The following is a 24,263-nucleotide window of genomic DNA, read 5'->3' as shown; positions in this document are numbered from 1 at the left end:
GGCATCAAAACAATGTCTCAGAAAGTTTAGTTTAGAAAACAAACGAGCATGCTGGCTGCAGGGTGTAGCTTGTGAATCTCATGGGCAGGTGGTGCCTTGGGGCTGGGCCTTGTCAGTGCAACACAGCAGGCCTCACACTTGCCTTGAAGCAATGCCAGTAAGGTTAACAGAAGAGCAGTTTTTTCAGCTCCTTAAGCTATGGTATGACTAAAGCAGGGTGCTCAGGTTAGGCCTGACATTGGGATCTGAACATGAGCTTTCAATAGGATTTCCTTGTTGAAACAGAAGTGGAGCATTTGGATATATATACTGGAGCAAAATACTGTGCTAAAATAAGAGGCAGTCATTACTGTGCTTTAACTAACCTACATTGCCAAAACTTCGCAGTGAAGATGGTTCAGAATGAAAATCCAGAATGACCATGCACATCAGAATTAATTTATAGAAAGGGCATTCACTCTGTGGTTAGCAGCCAGTTTCTAGTGCCTGTCGTTCTTGAAAGCTCCTCTGCAAAAGTTTGTGCCATGTTAACTCTTTTGGCTCAGGATGCACACACTGTGCTATGAATGCATGCAGTAAAACCTTATGGCAACAAGTGGCCACCTCAAGCTCAGTTCAAAGCATTTTCTTCCAAAGTATCTCCAGAAAATTAAATACCACTGCATTGAATTGCAGTAGTCTAGTACTGGCCGTATAATACTGGAAGTAAATAGGATTAAGCCTTTAAAATAATGCTATTCTGAAAATATGGTCTATTCTACATGCACATTATGACTGATTCATGCAGAATAATCCAACCATTTAGTGCAACCTTAATCCAAATAATGAGCTATTTTAAACACAGGCTGACTGGGTAAGAGACTTTTCTAATTTTGCCAAGGAAAGTTATTAAGAAATGGATTAGCTGGTTAAAAATTTTACTGAAGCCAGACTTTTACTTTTGGGAAAAAAGAGTATGAGGTAGAATCATAAAGGTTGGAAAAGATCATCTAGTTCAACTCCACCTACCACCTTAGTACTACATCTACAAGTTTCTTGAGAGTGTAAGTCAAACTAAGAAGGGGAAAAAAGTAATAGTTAAAAGAAACCATACCACTTGAGATTATTAATGGTGAGGGTGGTTTGCTTGGAGATAAGGTGGGATCTTTAACAAAATGAAGACTGGTTAGACTTCTGAGTTATTACAGCTGAAACGAAGTCTAATTTCTGCAAGCAGCTAAATTCTTTTGTTTCCGTTACACGAGATATCTGATTAAAAGGTCAAGATGGCCCCTGCTAACCTGAAAATGAGTAAAACATAATCACTACATCTGCAGGGAACCAAAGCAGAGATAGCGAGCAATCACACAGGAAATTTGTGGTTGAACCAGAAACTAAACCCTTGATTTCTTGAAATCCAGCACTGTACTTCAACCACAAAAAGCATCTTCTGCTTTGAGAGGAAGGAAAATCTTCTAATGAAGTTTAATGTAAAAAAGAGAAGCAGCTGATTTAAATAAAAAGATCTGGATTAAAAAATAATAAAAAAGGCTCACTGAAGAAATGTAATAATTTACCTAAAAGCAAATATTCTGTTTTTAAGAGGGAGGTTGTGCAGATGCTACAACATAGAGATGCAGCCAATATCAATGGTCATATTAAAGAGTATGTTTCTAGTGGCAAAGGTCCAATATACTTGTGAAACAGCCACAAAATGGAACTGGTTCCTGTGGCTATTGCAAAAAAAAAAAAAAAAAAAAAAAAAAAAAAAGACCAACTATGGCACTTGTACTACACAAGGCAGCACGGAGCAGATAGAGCACAGAATGAGCAAAGCTTATGCATTTCAAATCCTTTCTGATGATGGAGAAAAGCGTCAAATTGTTGTGGAGAAGATTAGAATAAATCCTGCTGTTACAGTTATCATAAACAGAATTCTGAAACAGCACACATTCTCTTCAAGGACACTTACCAAGTTCCTTCAGCTACTAGCTAGGATTTACATGTGACTGAGTATTTACACCCCATTAAAGCTCAGGAAACTACTGAATACATCACAAGTAGAGGAAGTGTTATACAAATGTTTTAAATATTATATATTAACTGGTTAAAAGAAAAATAAGCCATACGAGAATTTTCTGAAACGAGAATATTCTTTTGTCTTTGCCTCCTAGGACAATACCAATATCTCCACACATCTGAGATAGCAGTGCTCGATTTATGCCTCACCTAAGACTATTTTTCTACACACCTAGACAGCTTTGATCCAAACCTTGCACATACGCTACACAAAGCAAATATGCAACTGACTTGCAATCATCATTGCCATTTACATGGCTATTACAGCGCTTTCAAAGAGGATAGGAAATGTCACAGGTAGGAAAAGCAATTCTTATAGATCTCTCTCAAAGTACGCAACAGAACAAAGAAAAATAAAATAAATAAATAATTAGAAAAACAAACAAACAACAAAAACACCCACACAAATTATATACTACAGGACCTTATGCCAGCTTACTTCTCACCCACTCCCCCCGTGACGCTATGGTAATTCCTTCTTACTGCGCGGAGGAAAAGCTCTGTCATACAGCTGTAGCTCACTTGTCCTGTAGCCTCACTGGTTTGGGTAACTAGCAACACAGAGTGTTTCTCCACCTCTTTGACACAATGCATCTTGACAAATTTTACACAGATGGGCTAAAAATGCATCTGTATGGCAGCAAAGTAAACAATGAGCCATGGCCTTTCACATGGGAATGGCTGCTCTTCTGCTGATGAAGTTTGTGGACCTTTAATAGAGGGCATAGGATGGGAATCCAAATATTTTCAAATCATAGCGTTATTTCTCTATAGCTACATCTATTTGCTACACTGTTCCTGAATCCCCAAGGACTGAAAGGGACACTATTCTGCCTGACCTTTTACTTTGGCTTCTTGTAAATAATTACCCCACACCAGACATAAGCATAAAGCAGAACAGCTGTAGAACTTCCTTTCTTTCCATCTTCAAGCAGCAAAATCTGCTTTGTAGATGCTTGTCAAAACTAGCAGCAACATCTTTCTGGAATTTGGTCTATGAACACAGTTAAATTTTATGCCAGCAACTATGCCTTTGCAGCTTTGCACTTAAGACAATTAAATATATTTAATGCTGTGAGTGAAATCAAGCTTCAAAATGCATTAAAAACAAGACTGCTCTTATTCTGCATTATTTTTGGAGGAAGGAAAATTGCCATTCTTCAAGACAGAGGAAGGTTATTCTGTCCCCACTCAAGCGGAACCATAACAAATTAATCACAACAATGTTTTCAGCATGCTTCCAGAAAATATTCAGTTTATTTTCCTTATCTACTTACAGAAAGAGAACTCTGTAAACTAGAACTAAGACCTTGAAAAGGGTCTGGCAAAGGATTTAACACTCAGGGACACTCATTACCTTAGGAGCCAATGGTTCAGTATTTTCTCAAGACGATATCTACGTATGGTCTTGTGAAGTTCACTACTTTTGGTTTAAGATTCATTTCTAACACTTTAGCTCTGAGTCTTACAGGACTCTATGAACTTATAGTATGATTTAAGCAGTCCTTGCAAATTCTTAGGAGTTCAAATACTGTCCTTTTCTCTATATGATAAAAGAGCCTACACACATCAACTAATCAAATCAATATAGATTCACTTACAAACAAGTAACTTCAGGAGGCATTCCAGGATACCATTTTTGTTCCGTTTTGTAACCCAGGTGCTAAACAATTTTCTAATAAGAAAAACCAAGCACAAGACTTGTATTCTTCAGAATAACACTGCTCAAGCAAGGTTTAGCAACAGTTCACGAGACAGCAATCTGCTTTTCACTTGAGAAGGGTATTATATACATGAAGTAGTCAAATCTGAGTTGCAGTAGATCCTGAGAGAGCAGTAAATGCTTTGGTCTGAGTACTCCATGGTAACTACATGTGTTATAACTATAAGCCTGCTAGTGGACCATTATTAACAAATTTAACACTGACATTTAAAATATGAACAGTAATGGGTGATAAAATTAGTCAGAAACACAATGAAAAATATTTCCTAGGTGACATGTTCAGACCAACTCTCAGATCTCCAGACAAAAGGGAAGTTCTGAAAGGCAGGTGATAGAAAACCATGGAGGGGTACCATCTGTTTTACCTACTAACACTTTGTGAAAGCAAGAACGTGAGTAAGCTTAGAAACACAGTTAATTTAGCTCTTTTCCCCCCAGCTGTAATAACTCTCCACAAACGCCACCTCTAACAACATAGATGACTATTTCATGTACTCTAATTTGTTTTATTAGTAACTGAAAATGATACCCTCACCAGGCATACAAAATTACCCTGTACTCATACTGAAGACAGGTCACAAACTAGAACAAGACATAACAGCACTTTTAAGGTATCAATTTATTGCATATGTCAGTACATAAAAATAGAAAAGTGGTTTTTGTAAAATTAATTTTATTGTAAAAACGAGACTAGAATGAGAATGTAAAACTCTGCCACAATTAGCACATATACAGTAACATTTATGCTTCATCTACAAAACATAAGAATACTTTAATAAGACATTTTTCCATTAACTATACACTAAATAAAAATCAAATAGAAAGCTTGAATCGTTTATTCAGTGACTATTCCTGAATTCAAAACATGAGTGTTATTTAGAACTTGAATATGCTTTCTCTATCTACACTTCTGCACAATTCTACTCTAAATTACACAAGCAGGATGGCATCGTAAATTATTCTCAATGGGATACACCAGGCTGATCCCACCAGTGCAGGAGGCACTGCTTTTGTATTTGGCAGATGTACTCTTAGGAAAATCACTTGTTATTAACAAAATAAAAATCAACTTTTCAAGAACTAAACTATGGAATACAAAGGGAGGTATGTCTGCATCTTTTTGCTAATAGGAGACCATACCTTGGTATTCAGCCTTATATTCTTCACTAGGAACATTCAAGGTGACACAAATGATTAGCTAAGAGATGCTGATATGCATATTCTGTATAAATAGTTAAGCCATTTGCCCTTCGTCTGAGAGATTGTCCATAGCCTACCAAATGCATTTGTGCTATATTTCTAATTTTACCTGAGAAATGGACATGAGGGCAGTTTTATCAGTTTACCTTTTGCTTTTTTCCCCATCTCAAAGCATAGCTTATCTCTGCGTTTCACAGTTCAGAAGCAAATACCAGGAATGTAAACTTGGGTCAGCAGAAAGCCTCAAGTATTTCCACTAATTAATACCACACACACAAGGTCTTCTACTACATGATTCCTTACAAGGACTCTACAGCTACAGCTGTTCATTACTCCACCATTCCTTCCCCATCCCTGGACTTTTTTTTCTTTTTTTTTTCTTTTTTTTTTTTTAAACAAAGTTCCTCTTATAAAAGAGACAATTCATTTAATGAATATATTCAATGTGAAAGGCTTTCTTACAAATCTGTGAAAATAAATCAACTTCCTCTTCTCAAACTAGAAACATGTACATACATACAACAAACACTTGGGAAACATCTATACACAAATGGAGAACTGGTATGGAAAAAACATATAATGGTATTAAGTGCAATAAATGCAATAGCATCGTAAGAATTTTTGGCAATTTGAAATTATTACTATGATTCTTGCAATGTACTGTCTGAAAATGGCTTTCAGCAGCAGACAACCATGAGTTGTCACCATACAGACCACAAAACAAAGCAAGTTCTGTCTTGTCAAGCTGCAAGTTTCCTCCCCTTTTTCCCTCAGATCATATTCATAGCATTTGAATATTTGCATAACTACTTCCTTCCTGTTTTCTTTTGGTGGATTTCATAGCTATGAAAAACAGAATGATAATAGATATTAATCCACATGTGGATGTGTCCAATGTATTAAGCCTATTTTTACTTCTTCCTTATGTGGAAGGTAGAAGAAAAGACATTAAGTATGCATATATATTGATTACATCTTCTCATACTCATTGTTTGTAAAACCAGATATCTTTATGTCCTGCAGACACTATGGTGAAAAGATATGGCTTGATAATAAAAAGTAAGGTTTAAATACAGTGCACTATGAAGAGCTCCTGATTACCATGATCCAAGGCCACACATTTGACACTGACTTCGCTGTGGGCCCAAACGTGAATACTTCATTTGTATGAGAGTGCCACATAACCCAGAAGGCTGGAAGGCTACTGGAGGTGTTTGGGGTTGATGTTTTTGTCTGCCTATTTGATCTGCGCAAAGTGGAGTAGAATCATCTATTACTTAGGAAATTCACATTTAATGAAAAATACAATTGTGTTTAATGACAGGCTATGACAACTTCTGAAACAACTATTTATCTGCATTCAGTCTTCAAGCAATCTTTTTTCTTTTGGCTTTATCACTTGTTTTCAGAAAAAGCAGTACACACCCACTTATTTTTTTTTTCTTTCTTCCTTATCCCTCCCACCTTAATTCAAAAGGATTATGAAATAGCTGAAGCAATATATCACTGGTGACAGAAGAACCAACATTCTTTTATAAAACATGACAAAAAGGGAACGCTGTGTCCACAAGTTCTTTTGCTATACAAACACCTCCTCAGTCCTCCCAAAGTGATTGGCACCAGAATCTTTTCTTCCAAAAATCTCTGAAAACAAATTACCATTTACATTTGAGGAGATGGTTTGTCACGTTCTAAGCTATACTCTATGACAATTTTAAGTCTTTAAGTTCAAAATTGTCTATACCTTATTCAACTATCTCTAAACAAATCTAAGTAATAGGATGACAAAATATACTCACCAGAGTTAGAAGCAAATTCTGGTACGTATGCTTGTTTAAAAAAGAAAAAAATAGAAAAGATGATATTGAAGTGTTTATAATAAAATAAGTACCACTATCTGTAATCTTGACAATAAGCATGTCCATGTAATAACTAATTCCATGTAAAAAAATTGGAGGCATAACTATTAAAGCACCAGTCCAGGAAAGCAGTTTTATTCAACAAAAGAACTTAAGCACAAGCTTAAAATGTTGTGATGCTTTTCTGAACCACAGCATCATGGTGAAAAAATAAGTTTATTTAAAAATTTCAACCTGAAGGGCAATTGTACAGGTTTGGTGGAAGATTTTCCACAGCTCTTCCCATAAAAATGTCTCAAAGAGGCAAACTCTCAGCTGCAGCAGTGAGCAATTTATACAACACACCCCATTACACTGAACTAGTACCATACAACTTCGGAAAGATTACCTAAGATAAAGCCAAAATCCAACATTCAGTCAGAGTCAGGCTCATTCACTCAAAAGTATTGCTTGCTCTGATGTGGTGAGATATGATCCTAAAAAAAAGCAGTGTAACTAAAACTCATTCCTACTGCCAATGCATGGACTACTTTCACACCATGATAGCATTGTAAAAAAAGAATTGTTTTATAAGCAAATGAATAACAGTGTTAACCATCTCTGACTAATTTTATGCCTGTTAAACTTAATGTGCTGCTCATTTGTATTATTCTTACTGTAACGTCTACGTGTGTTCCTCCCTAACTGTAATCACTGCCATTTATTTAGATGATTTATCTCCAAAAGAAATGAAGAGCAAAATCATTTAATTACACCACCCTAAGACCAAACACAAACAGATATTTTTAACCTGTGTGATGCTCTCTTCCACCACACTGACCACTCCGCCTTAGGAAATATCTCAAGTACAAGGGCTGGTAACATCAACAGATAGTTGGCCTGTAAGTTACTGATGAGACTTGTTCGACAAGAGCTATAGAAGTTAAATCATGCTGCTCTCTTTTTGAGTGTTACCTTCACCTTTTATGAAGAAACTGCCTGGGCAAAATCCATCAGCCATCATGTTCAGCCACATACAACTTTATGGGCAATAGTATAATACAAACAGTAAAGTGAAAACAGGGAAAATGCCTTTCCCTCTTCAGCTGAAGTTCAAAATATATATATGTATGCATAACTGTTTAAAAAAAAAGTCATAGTCAAGGATGGTATACCATAAGTATACACTATCATTAATGTTATTGTATATTATTTAGCACATTAAAAGACTTCCCACCTTGCATAATATAAAATTTCAAGGAATAAAACTATCTCATGCATGGCACAATTTAAATAAATTCTAGGAGAAACAACAAATCATTGAGCAAACCATGACTGTTCATAAAGCTCACACACACAGCAGTGAGGCCTCCCATTGTTCTAAGCTAACGTGTTCTGTACTATTCTTGTAGCAAGTTTTTTTTCTTTTCTTTAAATAGCAACTGTTGTACATATCAAACAAATGGAATATTTGGACAGATATCAAAAAAGTATGAGAAAGACAAAATGGTTCATTTACAATGCTGCAAATGTAAAAGTTATCTGTATCATCTTCATAAAGCATCGGACCTTTCAAAGTTTAATTTCACTCTTCAGGCAAGTACAGACATGACATACATTTAAAAATGGGCATTCTTTTAGCACTTCTCACAAACCAAGATACAGTGCAGGTATACCCCTACACCAAAGAAAAATAGCAGTTATATTATTGTTACATTAGATGATGTTTTTGCCATTTCTTCAGGGGAATGACTCTTTATTACTTCTTTGATGAACTGTTCAAGTGCAGTGAAATATCCCTGGCACTGCCAAGTGTCATTATGAGTTCCATCAGGAAAAATTGCCAATCTCTTAGTCCGAGCTGGGGATAATTCATAAAGTTGCTTCATCATAACTGGTGGAATTAACTGGTCAGACAACCCAGAGATGAAGAGTGAAGGCATTCTGCACTGAGAGATCTTTCTGTAGGACAGAAACTTATTTTTGTAGCACCATAAAGGAAGATATCTCATCGGAAAGAAAGAAAACAAAGTGCTGGCCATGTGTGGGATGCTAAGAAAGGTGTTCTCGACCATGATGGCAGAAATCCTATGGGAATTTTCAGAAGCCAAATGAATAGCTACTGCTCCCCCTAAGGAACGGCCAAAGAGAAAAATTTTTGTTTTATCAAGATCAGACCGAGTCATCACATAGTCTAACACAGCCTCAGAATCTATGTACAAGCCTTCTTCACTTGCTTCTCCTTCACTTTTTCCATACCCTCTATAATCAACTAGGATTAAGTTTATTTTCAGGTTTACTAGCATTAACAAAGCATTTGGCAACCTGTGGCCAATGTTGCCTGCATTCCCATGAAAGTAAATGATGGTTGGAGAATATGCTGCATTGTCCCCCGTGTATCTCAGCAGAATAAGATTGAGAAGAACTCCATCTTTGGTTTTGATGAAGATATTTTCATGTGGTATACCAGTAGGCATAGGAACATAAAGGCGTGAAGAAGAGGGCTGTTCAGGAAAGTAAAGCAGCATATCTTGGAATTTATATAATATACCTGCTATTGACACAAATATTAGTAAGAGTAGTATGATGCCTCCATACAAGTGGAAAGTTACTATCAAAGGTAAAAGAGAAATTCGGCAGAGACCCCAAGACCAGGAAGCCAAAGCTAGTAGCCATCTTTCAACAAAGGTCCAAAGCATCCGTGACTTTTCCATTGTAGTAGTCAGTGATCTTCAACTCCAAGTAAATCCTGTAAAAAATCCAAAAAGAAACATAAGAAGAATTGATTTAATTTTCTGAAAGTATGAATGCTTTTGTTGTACATCACTACACAAAAACATAAACATTATACTCAGTGGGAAAACCCCTTCCAATTTTTGGAAAACATTCAGTTCTGAGTAACAAGTAGAAAAGCAAACATAAGACTTTAAAATATTCCCAGATCCCAGTATTTCAACAGGCAATATCTAACAGCAGCACTAAAAATTAGTTTACTGGAACCACAAGCTGTTTTCCCTCATTCATCCCTGCTATCCAAGGCAGAAAATATACACATCAGTTTGTCAAAGCTTCTTGTAAGTAATTCTAACATCCAGGGAACACAAACAAAAATAGCTCTTCTTTCTATGCTGCTCTTGATTAAATAATGTTAAGAGGAACATTCAGTAAGCCTACGTACTTCACTCTGAAAGCTGTCGAGGCTAACAATGAGCACATAGGGAGAGCTGTTGTTCAGTAGTTGTTGCACAACCTTGATCAACTGTGATTACAGAGTAACATATCAACCTGTCAGAAGCAAGAAACTCCACTACAGCAAGACACCACATTCTGCTTCACCTGTAACACACATTTTGCTATTTTTTTATTAGTTCTGATTTATAAAGATAGTTGTATGGTATCAGATCAGTAAGCCACACTGAATCTTCAGCAAAATAGCATGACTGTCATTATACAAGACCACTGAGAACAGTAGCTACCGACATTATTCCCTGATCGGTGAAAAGCACAGCTGCTGATAAGTCCAAAAAGAAGAGACATCATAAACATACAAAGCATAAAATGACAGTGACGGTCTATGATAAAGGATTAAATTATGTGGATCAAGCAAAAAAAAAAAAAAAGTCACCTCTGTAGCCAGACTTCGCACCTCCCAGATAAGCATGCAAAAAGTCTAGGAAAAACTGCCATATTTTATGCAAATGACTACAAGTACATCATAAATCTGTTACACCTTAAGATTTGCATATTTACCAAATGAAACATGAAATAAAGTATTTTTTTACATACTACCTACACCAAATATGTAGAAGTAGTGAAATAAAAAACAGCCTAGGGAACTTAAGTTTCCAACTTAGCTTTCATATATTATTTATGACTTCGTGTTCAATATCCCATTCACGTATGCACAAACACTGCCTGAAAACTTAAGTCTTATGATCAATTTAGGACAGAGGATGTTAGGTATTTCCATTTCTAACAGAACTTTCTTTCGTCACAGGTAAGATCAGAAAACATGGGTTAAATGAGTGGACAGCAAGGTGGATCAAGAACTGGTTGACTAACAAGAGCTCAGTGTTGTGATCAATGGCATTGAGTCTGCCTGAAGGCCTGTAGCTAGTGGTGTCCAGCAGGTGTCTCAACTGGGTCCAGTCTCGTTCCAATTATTCACCTTCCAATGAAGGCAGAGAGCACACCCTCAGCAAGTTTGCTGATGATAGCAAATTGGGTGAAGAGGCAGATACACCACAGGACTGCACTGCCATTTGGAGAGACCTGAAAAAGCTGGAGAGTTGAGGTATCCTGGGGTATGCATATTGGGGTATCCCAATGGTATCCTGGGGTGCTAGAAAGAGTGATGCCAGCAGGTTGAGGGAGGTTCTCTTTCTCCTCTACTCTGCCCTGGTGAGGCCACAGCTGAAGTTTCGTGTGGAATTCTGGGCAACAGTAAAAGAAAGACACAGAGCTCCAAGAGTAAGTCCAGTAAAAGGCTACAAAGATGATTAGGGGGCTGCAGTATCCCTCTTATGAAGACAGGCTGAGTGAACTAGGCCTGTTCAGCCTGGAGAAGGGAAGAACAAGAAGCAGTCTTATTAATGTGTACAAATATCTTAAGGGAGGGTAACAACAAGATGAGTTCAGGCTGTTTTCTGTGGTGCCTGACAACAGGACAAGAGGCAATGAACTTGAACTGAAACATAAGAAGTTCCATCTGCACAATCGAAAAATCTTATTTAGACTGAAAGAGATGAATCACTGAATAGGCTGACCCAGAGAGGCTGCGGAGTCTCCTTCTCTTCAAAACCTGTCTGGATGTGATCTCCTGAACAATGTGTTCTAGTCTAGGTAACTCTGCTTGAAGAACAAGCAGGTCGGACAAGATTATCTCAAATGGTCCCATCTCACTTCAACCATTCTGTGATTCTGTAAGTGGACAAACCTTTCCTGCATTGAATTAGAACACTGAGAAAATTGGTAGCATTGCTAACAAAACAATAAAAACACTCCTCCTGCAACACCTCCTACTCTATTTTGCTCTTACAAAACGAAATAGAGTCCAAAAGTTTTCTCAACAAGATGCGACTAGCAAAAAAAAAGTCAAAAATCTTACATAAGACAATTAGATATTCTGCAGATGGCTATTCCACATATTGTAAAGATTGATAGTTGCAGATAGGTAAGTTATAAAAGCAGCTGTGAGTACATTACCTTCATTTCTGCATAGGTTCTTATTTTCTTTTCAGTCAGATAATCCTACTAAGGTGCTATACTACTGAAATACTGCTGCTGTATTTTGCCACTGGAGTAGAAAATCTAATGCTCCCAACAACTACAACTCAACATAATTTTATATTACCAAAGTGCTATTACATTTCATTCAACAAAATGACTACTATATTAAATATATACATGAAACAACAAGATTTCATAAATCAAGCCTTGCTACCAGAAACTAAATTCAACAAATACTAGAAGTATACACTCCAAATATGTAATTTACCTTCAGTTCTTCTTCAACCTATATAAACCAAGCACTTCTGCTCTTTTCTTAGTCACAATTATGATTAGAATTTTGTCCATCATTTAATTGCTTCAACTGCTCTCCTATCTTTCTGACAAAGCTATATAAGAAAAGGCAGCTTTTGAAAAAGACAGTGTTTTCTTGAAGCTTTTTTGATTATGCTTGTAAACTTAAGGAACAAGCATAAGACAATTTAAATACTAAGTTCTATAGCAGAAACCTTTAAAACAGAAGAGCAGAAATGTGGCATGAGCCAACATTAAGAACTATTTGAAATTAAGACACAGTCAGAAGGTTGCTCTTCCTCAAACAATGCATCTTGTTTAAAGACCACTAAAGACCAGTTCAGTTCACAGTGCTACAAGCTGTGATGCCTCTCAAAACAGAAGTGAAATTTGGCAGCGCTGAGTTGCAGCCTTACCCATCTATCTTCACTGCTGAATCCACAGTCCAGGAATTATTGTCACAGACAGACTTTCGTATTTTATCAGATAAGCTATGTCTCTTACTTAAGTAACTACCCAGAACATAAATCAATCATCGTAATAAAAACTGAGAAAAAAACTGTCTTAATGACCAAGATGTTTAAATAGTATTTTGTTGTGCCCTAATGCTAGTCTTAAATGGTTCATATCATTATCAGCTAAGTCCATAAAAACTTTAGAACAATTAGTCACTCATTTTAAACAACAGATGAAATTATCCTTGTGTTTGCCACAGATTTAGTCTTATTTTCAGTCTTTTTCTAAATTGAAAAAGCTATCTTACACACTAATCACATTATAAAACATTTACCTTTGGATGTGATGGTTTTCCGTGCTTCATCTCTGCCTGAAAGACAATTTCATTTGGGAACTTTGAGTAAAATTGCTTTTTGCATTACACACAATCAATGTTTTTATTGGATTACTTGAAAGAAGCTTAAGGAGTGCTGACAGCCAATACTCTTAGAAGTTATGTACATGAATCACTGATGAAGCCAGACATGTCATACTCAAGCTCTTGCACAAAAGAGCTAATAAACTTGAAAACATCACTTTATAACGTAGTTTGAGAACTACTCTTAAATGTCTAGGACTATCATATATTATGCATAGTATGAAGTATGTACAGTATGTAATAATAAAATTACATAGATTTACAGTGCCACCTAAACCTAACCTTTAGTCAGAATATGAACACACTTAGCTGTAAGAACAGCAGCATTCAGATACTTTATATCTGATCTCTCTTTAAAGAGCTTCAAAAATGTTAAAATTTTAACAATCACTGCAGCCCCTAGAATTTCATTATGGTTTTGAAACAGAGGCTTTTTATTTAAAAAAAATACAGATTAAAATCTGAAGATACCTGTTCTGTCCTATGGCACTTTCTTCCTCCACACTCCACCTCCTCCAGACAAGCTTTACAAAAGTTTAACATTTACTCACGCTCCTTTCAGAGGCTTCCATAAGTAGAAATACTGAGTTCTCAACTATCAAAATACAGATCTAGAGAAAGAACTAGTCTACTTACAAGAAGTTTAATACACTCTCAGTTCTAAAAATCTTACAGATTAACCGACTGAGGAAAAAAAAAGCACCTGCTCCTCCCACCTGTGCTAAAAGCAGAGCATTCACAATGTAGTGTCAAAAACGGAAGGGCTGTTTTTTGGAACCAGAAAGCTACTTTTCCTAAAACAGTACACTGCCATAGCTCCGCATGAAACAGCGCATGCCTAAGACCTCTTAACCTCCACTATGCTCTTCATCCCACGCACAAATAACAAATCTTCATGATTCTTAAAAGCATATCGTATGTTATGGTGGCAGCGTATTAAGAGAACAAGCGCAACAGCAAAAACGAGGGCTGTTACTGTCTTAGAGCCTTAGCATTCTAGCGAGTACGGGTTCCTAAAACGTGCTACTTGTATTTTCACAGCCCGTTCAGCCTTTTCCATCTATTCCCGTGGCACATTATGGAAAAAGAAGCCATCATCTCTTGTCCTGCCTTCTGCAAACACCCCCGCGCGTAGGAGCTGCGTCACGTGGAAACTAACGAGGCCGAGGGAGAGCAGCCTCCGTTAGCCCACATAGGCACACGAAGGAGCTGCCCAGAGCCGCTGAGACAGTCGCCCGGGGCCGGCCGAGCGGAGCCGCGTCCACCGACGGAACGGCCACAGGCTCCCAGAGACTCCGCGGCCTCGCGCGGCGGAGCCCCGGATGGCCCCCCGGATGTGCTCCCGGCGGGGCACACAGGAAGGGACCAGACCCACCCGCCTCATCGTCCCGCGGTGACCGCCGGCGGCGAAGCCTCAGCCGTGCGCGGCCCCAAAGCGCAACTTCAACTCCGTTCCTCCCAAGCCAGGAAGGCCACGGCCGTAACTCCCGCTTCCGGGTCGGGCAGCCTCCGTTTCCGCTTCCGGGCCGGGCGGCGCAGCTCACTGCTTCCGCTATCTCCTTACTCTCGGGCCCTCCCGCACCGACGCGGCAGCGCTCACTGCGCAGGCGCAGTGCCATTCCCCGCCGGGCTCCGCGCAGGCGCAACCGTTGGTCCCGGTGGCGATGCGGCCGATGACGCCGCCGCCTCGCTCCACCCCTTCCGGAGCAGTGGGGGTAAGGCTGAACACAGTGGACTTGGGCTTCGTGTTTTCCTGTGTCGCCGTAAGTCTGTTTGGAGTTAGCGGGGCGCGGCGGTTCCTTTCAACTTCTCGGTCGGTGCGGGTGGGCCTCGTCGTTACCATGGCAACGGTGTGATGGTTGTAGTGGGCCTGACCGCGGTAAGGGCGTGTATGGAGGGACACATCCTATATTTACTGTATTTTCCTTTGAGATCGGATAGTATGCTGGCATCTTCCTCTACAAACATTCCCTACCTGGTGTAGTGAACCTGCTTTGTCAAGGGGATTGGACTTGATGATCTCTTGAGGTCCCTTCCAACCCCTGTGATTCTATGATTCTATATATATTTTTCTATTCTAGTGAAAAACAAACCCGGATGGCTTCTGCACCTGCATCACAGCCTTCTCCTAAGACAACAGTGGCCTCTCATGTGCCTTTTGCAGACCTGTGTTCCACCCTGGAGCGAATACAGACGTGTAAATCCCGGCCAGAGAAAATCAAGTTCTTCAAGGATTTCTTAGATTCCTGGAGAAACTTCCACAATGCTCTCCATCAAAAAGAGAAAGATGTCACGGATTCTTTCTATCCTGCTATGCGGCTTATCCTTCCACAGCTTGAAAGGGAAAGGATGGCTTATGGGATTAAGGAAACCATGCTTGCAAAACTGTACATTGAGCTGCTTAACTTACCAAAAGATGGAAAGGATGCTGTGAAACTTTTAAATTACAGAACGCCCACTGGTTCACGTGGAGATGCTGGAGACTTTGCAATGATTGCATACTTTGTGTTAAAACCCCGGAGCCCTAAGCGGGGCAGGTTGACAGTAGAGCAGGTCAATGAACTGCTGGATGCCATAGCAAACAACAATGCTGCTAAAAACAAGGGACTGGTAAAGAAAAGCCTTCTTCAGTTAATTACCCAAAGCACAGCACTGGAGCAGAAGTGGCTTATCCGGATGATTATAAAGGATCTGAAACTTGGTGTTAGTCAGCAAACTATATTTTCAATTTTTCATCCTGATGCAGCTGAATTACACAATGTCACAACAGATTTGGAAAAAGTTTGTAGGCAGCTGCATGACCCCTCTGTCTCACTTAGCGACGTTTCTATCATGTTATTTTCTGCCTTTAAACCAATGCTTGCTGCTATTGCTGATGTCCAGCAAATTGAGAAGCAGATGAATAACCAGATATTCTACATTGAAACTAAACTGGACGGTGAACGTATGCAGATGCACAAAGATGGTGATGTGTATAAATATTTTTCCAGAAATGGGTTTGACTATACTCAGCAGTTTGGTGCGTCCCCACTTGATGGTTCTTTGACACCATTTATTCATAATGTATTTAAAAGCAACATACGAAATTGCATTCTTGATGGTGAAATGATGGCTTACAATCCCGAAACACAAACCTTTATGCAAAAAGGAAACAAATTTGACATCAAAAGAATGGTGGAGGACTCTGATCTGCAGACCTGCTTCTGTGTGTTTGATGTATTAATGATTAATGATGAGAAATTGGGTCATGAAGCCCTGAGCAAAAGATACAGGATCTTAAGTAGCATATTTACCCCAGTAACAGGCAGGATACATGTTGTACATAAAAAAAGTGCCAGGACAAGAAAAGAAGTAATTGATGCTTTAAATGAAGCAATAGATAACAGAGAGGAGGGGATTATGGTAAAAGATCCCATGTCCACCTACAAGCCCGACAAACGTGGGGAAGGTTGGTTAAAAATCAAGCCTGAATATGTCAATGGGCTGATGGATGAGCTAGATCTTCTCATTGTTGGTGGCTACTGGGGAAAAGGCTCACGTGGTGGAATGATGTCTCATTTTCTGTGTGCTATTGCAGAGACTCCGGCCCTAAATGAAAAACCTACTGTTTTCCACTCTATTTGTCGTGTGGGCTCTGGCTACACTATGAAGGAATTATATGATCTGGGTTTGAAACTGGCTAAACACTGGAAGCCTTACAATAGGAAGGACCCTCCCTCTAACATTTTGTGTGGCACTGAAAAACCTGAAATGTACATTGAGCCTTGCAACTCTGTCATAGTTCAGGTCAAGGCAGCTGAGATTGTTAACAGTGATATGTACAAAACTGACTGTACTTTGAGATTCCCCCGAATTGAAAAAATAAGAGAGGACAAAGAATGGTATGAATGCATGACTTTGGACATGCTAGAACATCTCCGAAGCAGAGCAGAAGGGAAGCTGGCATCCAAGCACCTTTATATTGATGAATATGATGAGCCACAGGAGAAGAAAAGGAAAACTGTACCAAAGGTGAAGAAGGTAATTGGAATAGCTGAGCAGTTTAAAGCTCCTGATCTTTCTCACGTCAACAAAGTTTCCAGTGTGTTTGAGGATGTAGAATTTTGTGTTATGACAGGAACGGGAAGATACTCCAAGTCTGAACTGGAAAGCAGAATAGCTGAATGTGGTGGCAGCGTGGTACAGAATCCTGGGCCTGATACTTACTGTGTCATTGTAGGAGCTGAGAATGTCAGAGTTAAAAACATCATTGCTTCCAACAAATATGATGTGGTGAAAGCTGAGTGGCTTCTTCAGTGTTTTCAGTCCAAAATGCTGGTACCTTGGCAGCCAGCCTTTATGATTCATATGTCTCCTGACACCAGAGAACATTTTGCTCGTGAGTATGATTGCTATGGAGACAGCTATACAGCAGATACAGATGTTGCACAACTCAAGGAAGTGTTCTCAAGAGTGAAGGATAATAAGAAGATGCCTTTGGACATGATTGCTGAGTTAGAAGAACGTTATTCATGGAACAGCTGTCAACTGTGTATATTCAGAGGAAACACTATTTATGTGGACTATTATGCTGTTGTTAACGAGCCCAGTACCAAAATCCATGGCACAAGGCTATCAATTAGAGCTTTGGAGCTCCGTTTTTATGGTGCAAAAGTAGTTCCTCTCCTCAAGGAGGGTGTGTCCCATGTTGTTATAGGAGAAGATCATTCCCGGGTAAAAGAGATGAAAGCTCTCAGGAGAACGTTTGGAAAAAAATTTAAAATTGTATCTGAGCTGTGGGTAACAGAGTCAGTGAAGGAAGGAGTCCCAAAGAATGAAAATCAGTTCTTAATTTAAAGTGGCTTTTAATCTTAGAGTAAAAGTAATCTTGTGGTCATGAATGAACTCGGATAATATGAACTTGTCTTAAATTTTCTTTGTGTTTTTATGTCTGTTTAAACCTGTGGCTGAAGAATAACGCGGTATTTTTGGACTTAAAAGGAAGGCTTGTAGCTACACTGTTGTGGAAGCAAGAGAATGCAAAGCTATGCTGGTGAGGGAGAAAAAGCCACAGGATAAGTAATATCCGCCTTTTAATTCAATAGCGGGTCTCAGAGGAGGTCTAATCTTTTAGGTAAGAGAATTCCTAGCAAATAGTAATGCTTGCCTCTGTTGCTCAAAATGGAGACAATAATTAACTGTGTAATAGATTTTTTACTATATTTATCTACTGACAGTGAGATTCACTTTTTAAAAAAAAAAGAATATGATATGTGCTTCATGTGGTACGTAACTGAGTAATTTATAAGCTTTCTTTGTACTGTTTTACTTTGTTGACATTGGTTTTAGTATTAAGTTCTGTGCAACCTCAGTAGCACTTTGGTTTTAGGGTATTTCATTGATCTGATGTTTCTTTCTGTAAATAAACACTGTAAAACAGAACTTAAACTTCATATTGAGGTGCTAATAAGGTAATTCTTACCAATATACGTCCAGTACATATTTATTACTTAACTGTGATGATATCTTTTGTCTATTACAGTGCAAGTTAAACCATCAACCATGACATAACTGAGCTTTTGCACTTTATCTTTCAAAAAAGTTTCATATGCTTTTTCAGTAATGTGCAATGAATTTCCAAACATTTCCTTGAATATATATATTTTTAATTATTAAATAAAATAAGTTTTATATCTGCTTGTTGTTTATGTATTTATTTTTAAGCAAAAAGTATGTCTTGAAAAATAGGAAGTACTAGTTGTACTTTTCTTCAAAGCTATGCAAGCCTGGCAAATCTAAATGTAGTAACTTTTCAGCAAATTTCATAGTCTTCCTACTGACTCCCACAGCATATTAACAGCAGGTTTGTTTTCCACAGAAAACAATTAAAAATATCCAGTGGGCTCGGTATGCCGATTTAGTTCATGTCTCATTTTGTGTTTTGCCTCAGTTGTAATTAGGGCTAGAAATTAGTTTTGAAGTTAGTTCTGTTATTCATGCATATTTATATATAGCATGATAGTTAGCATGCTGGATAATGTCAAACAATTTAGTTGGTGTTTTTTTCTTTTTTCAGTTACTATTTTGCAAGTTTACATTAAAATGTTTTAACAGGAAATTCTGTACTTCATAAATCAGTGTAATAAGGGGATCTTTAGTTGATCTTTAGGGATCTTCTATGGACACTTTGGTGGCTGGACTATATTGCTCTGTGGGTGAGGTGTGTTGATCTAGAACATAGGCTGGGAGAGTACACAGCAGAATCATTTCTCATGGCAGAATAGTGACTACTGGAAAAAGTGAAAAAGGTATGAAGAATTTTGTGGATCTGCTTAGTTTTAAGAAAATTCCGAGGAACAGTTGAAGGCTGGAAATGATTCAAGAAGTAGGAATGCTTGTTCCAGGCACTAAAGCTTTTCCTAAGAAGTCAAAATAATTAAGGTTTCTGTATGCAGAGGATTTCTAGCATGGTGTCTAAGGAAGAATGAATATAAGACAAGATCTGTAGGTAGTGGTATGAGCTGAGACAGACCAGAAAAGTTGTTTGTGTACCAAAAAAATCTGTCTTCTGTCTATTCTGATTGGTATATAAAAACAAACCAACAAAACAGAACAAAAAATGCCCAGATAAAACTAGCCATATTACCAGCTAATCATCATCCATCAGAAACAGTGCTCAAGAGAGGAAAAGCTGGAATCAAAAGGCTGAAATACTTGTCTGCTGTTTGAACTTCCTAAAGACCTCCTCTGATTATGAAATATTGTCCTGTAGTACTTTTTACTTCAGTAAGTGCTCCCATTTCCTTAATTACAGTTACATCTTTGAAACTAGGGATTTTGTAGGTGAATATTCTTTTTGCTTATTTACATCTTGTGTAAAATTGATTTGATTTGATTCTTTTTTAAATAACTTGAAAGCAAACCTTCCAGTTTACACTGTGATACGAAGCTTATTTTAGGTGATGATGGTTGCGAAGAAGAGGAGGAAGAAAAGAACTGAGAAGAAAGAACTGTAGATGTTATGCTTTCAGGGAAGTAAAGTCTAGTGGTGTTCCTATTCATTGCCACTTTTCAGAAATGCCATTAGGGAAAGAGAAGGGAGAAAACAGCAACATTTAGGACCTGCTGGAGCTCTTGTACTATTAAAGGAGAAAGTAAGAAGCCACAATCTTAAGTAACTGACATTCAGAAGGCATGGAATATGGTACTGACAACAGTTATTAATTCCTAGGATAACTTACTGAATTATTCTAATTCCATTAATACTTGGAATATACCTGTCTTGCTAAGTCTATGAATAAGTTTAAACCTAAAAATACGAGTAAGAATGTTTTGCTTTTTATGGGAGTGGGAGGATTGCTTTCCATAAAGTTATTAGTCTGTGTACCAGTGGCAGAACAAAGAAAGTCTTCGCTAGTTGTTAGATGTTTACGCATTGGTACTGCTTCTCAGTCCTGTGACTTTATTTCATGTTTCATGTTCTTGTGCCTGTACACTGAAAATAACTGACATTTCCGCCATTTTGAGGAGCTTAAAAAAATACATTTCTTGCATCTGCAGATAAGACTTAAAATACCACACTGTTAACTGCTAAATTATCTGTCAAAGGTCCAAAAGATAATACTGCTGAAGGTAATGATGTATACACAATAGACTGCAAGCAGCTGTCTGTTGAAGATGTATAATCATAGTAATTTAACATTTAAAATACTGCAAATAATAACACTGGAGAAGCTTGTTTGCACGGGTGAGGAAAAAACTTGCCTCTCTTTGTACTACCACTGAGCTGTGGTATTACAGTAGCTTTGGGTCCATTTATGCAAGTCTTAATTTAGTGAATATCAGAACCAAATTTCTCCATTTTCCTCCTGCTTTTAGGAAGATAAATTGCTGGAGAAAGGTAGGAAGTTGTAATTAGTCAACACAAGGAACTTTTCATATATGCTTTTTTTCTTTACACATACTGTGTGATATGATCACTGGCTAATTAACTGATTAATTAGGTCAGAAGCTATAAATGGTGTTGCATAAAATACGATTAAAAACCTTATTATTCAAATAGTGAAAGCGGTCCTCTCTTGGTTAATCAATTCATGTTTTCTTTACTTCTGAAGCACAGGGCTGATTCGTGTATTTAACCTGTGTAACTAAGTGACAGTCATTTTAGTTTGATACTTGGCATGCACCAACAATGATGACTTCCAAGGCAAATTTTTTCAGCCACACATGAGTAGGATTTCTGATGTACCAGAACTTCACAGGTTGGAAAACAGCAACAACAAACCTACGTGATGCCTACTGATCAATTTTCACTTACTCTTCACAGAAACTACATCTGCTAGTTTTGAATCTGCTTAAAAAGCTTGGAACAGCAGAAAGTCCATTTATTCATGTGAAAAGCAATCAGTCAAAATCTCTTAGTTCTGTCAGCTATGGCAAATGACAGATTAGGTGTATAACTCCTCTGATGGCACCCCGATTTAATGATCTGGCGACAGATTTTAAAAATCTCTTTATTTTGCTAGTGAGGTCGGCACACTTTTTGTAACAATCAGTGTCAGCCTTTCTGTAGTAAATCTGAGTCATTTAATTATTGCAATCCATACGTAATTTCAGAATTTTTACTTCTTTCAAAAGATGGTCTTGAAGTTATAGGTTATAAAATTTCCTGTGAAGGAGAAAAAAATGTTCACTTGAAGGTGACTTGAGAAATTCCTCTAAAAGTCAGTTAAACTGAAGAGAGAACATCTGCAGCTGGTAACAGCTGTTGTACAACATTGCAGTGGATGGGCCAATAAAATTATACTGTACTGTTTTTTGCTAGGAGTGGAAAAAAAGGAGGGAACAGTCTGTAAGTTTGAATTACGGTATCAACAGAACAGTAAAGATAGAGTTGGCATGTTGAGTTCAGGTGTTTCTCCGTGTTGCTTTCCAGAAGTACAGGAATTAATAGATGTCTGTCAAATTAGTTTCTTTTAGATAAAATATATTCAGTAGTGTATTGGGAATTTTTCAACTGTTGTAATTTTTCCTTTCTTTGTAATTTTTGAAGATTATTTTGAAAGAACATAAGGGATGATTTCAACTTTAAACTGCAAGCATTATTATTCTTTATTTTTTCTTACAAAGAATGCAGAAAGTCATAGAACGCCCAAACACGTGATTTTATTTGGAAACTGATAAAATGTAATATTTCACCACACACGTTGGAATATTAGTGATAAAATATATTTAAATTCATTATTTTGTTAATGCTGCAGATAGAGAAACAAGGTAGGATTATGAAACTAGAGTTCAGTTTTCTCCTGCGTCGTTGTATTGTACACAAAGTAAAACAGTATTCTGGACTTTAATCTCAAGAGGAAAAATGATTGTTACACGTGAAATGAGTGCATATGCTGTTTATGAGATTGCCTGAATTACTGCAAGGCTGCAGTGAGGCTTCTTTGGAGCCCACTCTTCTCCAGGCTGAACAAGCACTGCTCCTTCAGTTGTTCTTCATAGGAGAGGTGCTTCAGCCTCTGATCATCTTTTTGGCCCTTCTCTGGACCCACTCCAACAGCTCTGCTTCTTTCTCATGCAGGGGCCCTCAAAACTGGGTACAGTACTCCAGTACATATGTTTAAATGTGGGAGAACAGAAGAGCTTTCATGACTGCTTCAGTTTTGAAGTTGAAAAAAGTTCAGTAACTTAGCTGCTCGCCCAGCCTTGGTCCAGAGTTGCTTAAGTAAAAGCTTCATTCTTGTGCTGGTAGACTTCAAAACTGTGGCCAGTATTGGAGTCCACAGTGCCAGACCCTGCAGGGTAGTGGGATGTAGGGAAGAGGCAGACTTCTCCCAGATTCTTGCACAGGGCAATTTTAAAGCATGCCTTGCCTCAGCAGGCATTCTTGCAGCAGCACCAACGTGCAAGCTGTTTTTCAAACTTGTATTTTCAGCTTCCTCTCACACCTGCAATTAGGAGCTTCTGGTTAACCACTGAGAAGCCAAAATGTGTCGTGTGTGTGCATAGACATGTCTGTGCAAAAACAAGACAATAACAGACGTGTCTCATTTTATGTTTTGTGGTTACTTTTTTCTTGCCTGTTCTTCCACAGCTTCTCTCCAGCCTTAGCCTCTTCTGAATGGCACAATACAGTCTTCAAATACCAGGTCTGTGTGCTGCCAGGCCCAGTGATTTTATAATCCAGTTGAAACCCAGCTCGAGTACTTCTGTGTTACACTTCAGTTATTTATACGAACATTTTCATGTATTATTAGAATAGATATAGTTAAATCTGTCATGGAGCTACTATTTTTTTTTTAGTTAAAATCCTTGAGTGCTATTGAGGTAATAAGAAAGATTTAAAAGTGACTACAGTCAACAAGCTGAAGATTATCTAAGGGGGGAAAAAAAAATATGACAGCTCTCATAGTAAAACCTCTGAACAGGATTGCCTGAACAAAATACTAATGTACGATTTTGTTAATTCCATCTTGTTGTAAGTGAAGCACAACACGTGCTGTGTAAAATGGTGTAGCACAGTGGTACAAAAGCAACCAGGACAGAAAAGTGAGACCATACGTAATAACAAATTTCATAAGTTAAACATATAAGAGAAACAAAGTCATAATTTTACTTCAATTTTCTTTTCTCTCACTTATACTGTAAGTCTGTAAGCACTTTTTCTATAACAGTATCTGTAAATTCTTCTGCTTGAAGTGGTTTATAACCAACAGCTGCACAGATCTCATGGATTTCTGAAAGACAGGAGATGGCATCTGAGGTGCAGTATAGATAACATTTTAACTGTTGGAGGTTTAAATATTTTAGTAATTGAGGTATATAAAGTGACATCTTTGTACTAGAAAGAGACCTGGTACTTAAAAATATAATGATGTAGGAGATAGATTCTACTGTATGTGTTTTGGATAACCTGCCTTCTTAGCTTGTATTTTTGACAGAAGTGGCCAGTTCAAACTTTCTGAAATCATGCTTTGTCTGAACCCTTCTTTTTTCTCGTCTCAATGCTCACATTCTGAGGCATTTTTTTGCATTAAGATTCTGACTTACCTAGGAGGTGAGTGGT

General features: G+C 37.9%; 2 protein-coding genes across 4 annotated transcripts; one reads left to right on the top strand and one right to left on the bottom strand.

Annotated features, from left to right (window-relative positions):
• Positions 1-6,959: 6,959 nt before the first annotated feature.
• ABHD13 (abhydrolase domain containing 13) lies at positions 6,960-14,733 on the bottom strand. Of its 2 annotated transcripts, XM_065740969.1 has the most exons (3): positions 14,592-14,733; positions 13,133-13,168; positions 6,960-9,568 (listed from the first exon to the last, which is right to left on the bottom strand). In XM_065740969.1, exon 3 carries the CDS (start codon positions 9,531-9,533, stop codon positions 8,520-8,522), a length of 1,014 nt encoding a protein of 337 aa, XP_065597041.1. In that variant the 5' UTR covers positions 9,534-9,568; positions 13,133-13,168; positions 14,592-14,733; the 3' UTR covers positions 6,960-8,519. The 2 variants fall into 2 exon arrangements, with proteins under 2 accessions (XP_065597041.1, XP_065597042.1); XM_065740970.1 differs by lacking the exon at positions 13,133-13,168.
• Positions 14,734-14,940: 207 nt separating this feature from the next.
• Positions 14,941-18,310, top strand: LIG4 (DNA ligase 4). Of its 2 annotated transcripts, none has more exons than XM_065740973.1 (2): positions 14,941-14,979; positions 15,298-18,310. In XM_065740973.1, the coding sequence occupies exon 2, from the start codon at positions 15,314-15,316 to the stop codon at positions 18,050-18,052; it is 2,739 nt and encodes a 912-aa protein (XP_065597045.1). In that variant the 5' UTR covers positions 14,941-14,979; positions 15,298-15,313; the 3' UTR covers positions 18,053-18,310. The 2 variants fall into 2 exon arrangements, with proteins under 2 accessions (XP_065597045.1, XP_065597044.1); XM_065740972.1 differs by having other exon boundaries at positions 14,968-15,095.
• Positions 18,311-24,263: the final 5,953 nt, after the last annotated feature.

This window comes from Cyrtonyx montezumae, unplaced genomic scaffold (assembly GCF_038088225.1).
Source record: "Cyrtonyx montezumae isolate F1298 unplaced genomic scaffold, pur_monq_1.0 scaffold_3, whole genome shotgun sequence".
NCBI classification, from domain to species: Eukaryota; Metazoa; Chordata; class Aves; order Galliformes; family Odontophoridae; genus Cyrtonyx; species Cyrtonyx montezumae.
Note: the sequence above shows the minus strand (reverse complement) of the source record. Positions and strands in the feature narration are given on the sequence as shown.

Coding starts and splice junctions, on each gene's coding strand:
- ABHD13 (XM_065740969.1), bottom strand. CDS start 9,533: ATGGAAAAGTCACGGATGCTTTGGACCTTTGTTGAAAGATGGCTACTA.
- LIG4 (XM_065740973.1), top strand. CDS start 15,314: ATGGCTTCTGCACCTGCATCACAGCCTTCTCCTAAGACAACAGTGGCC.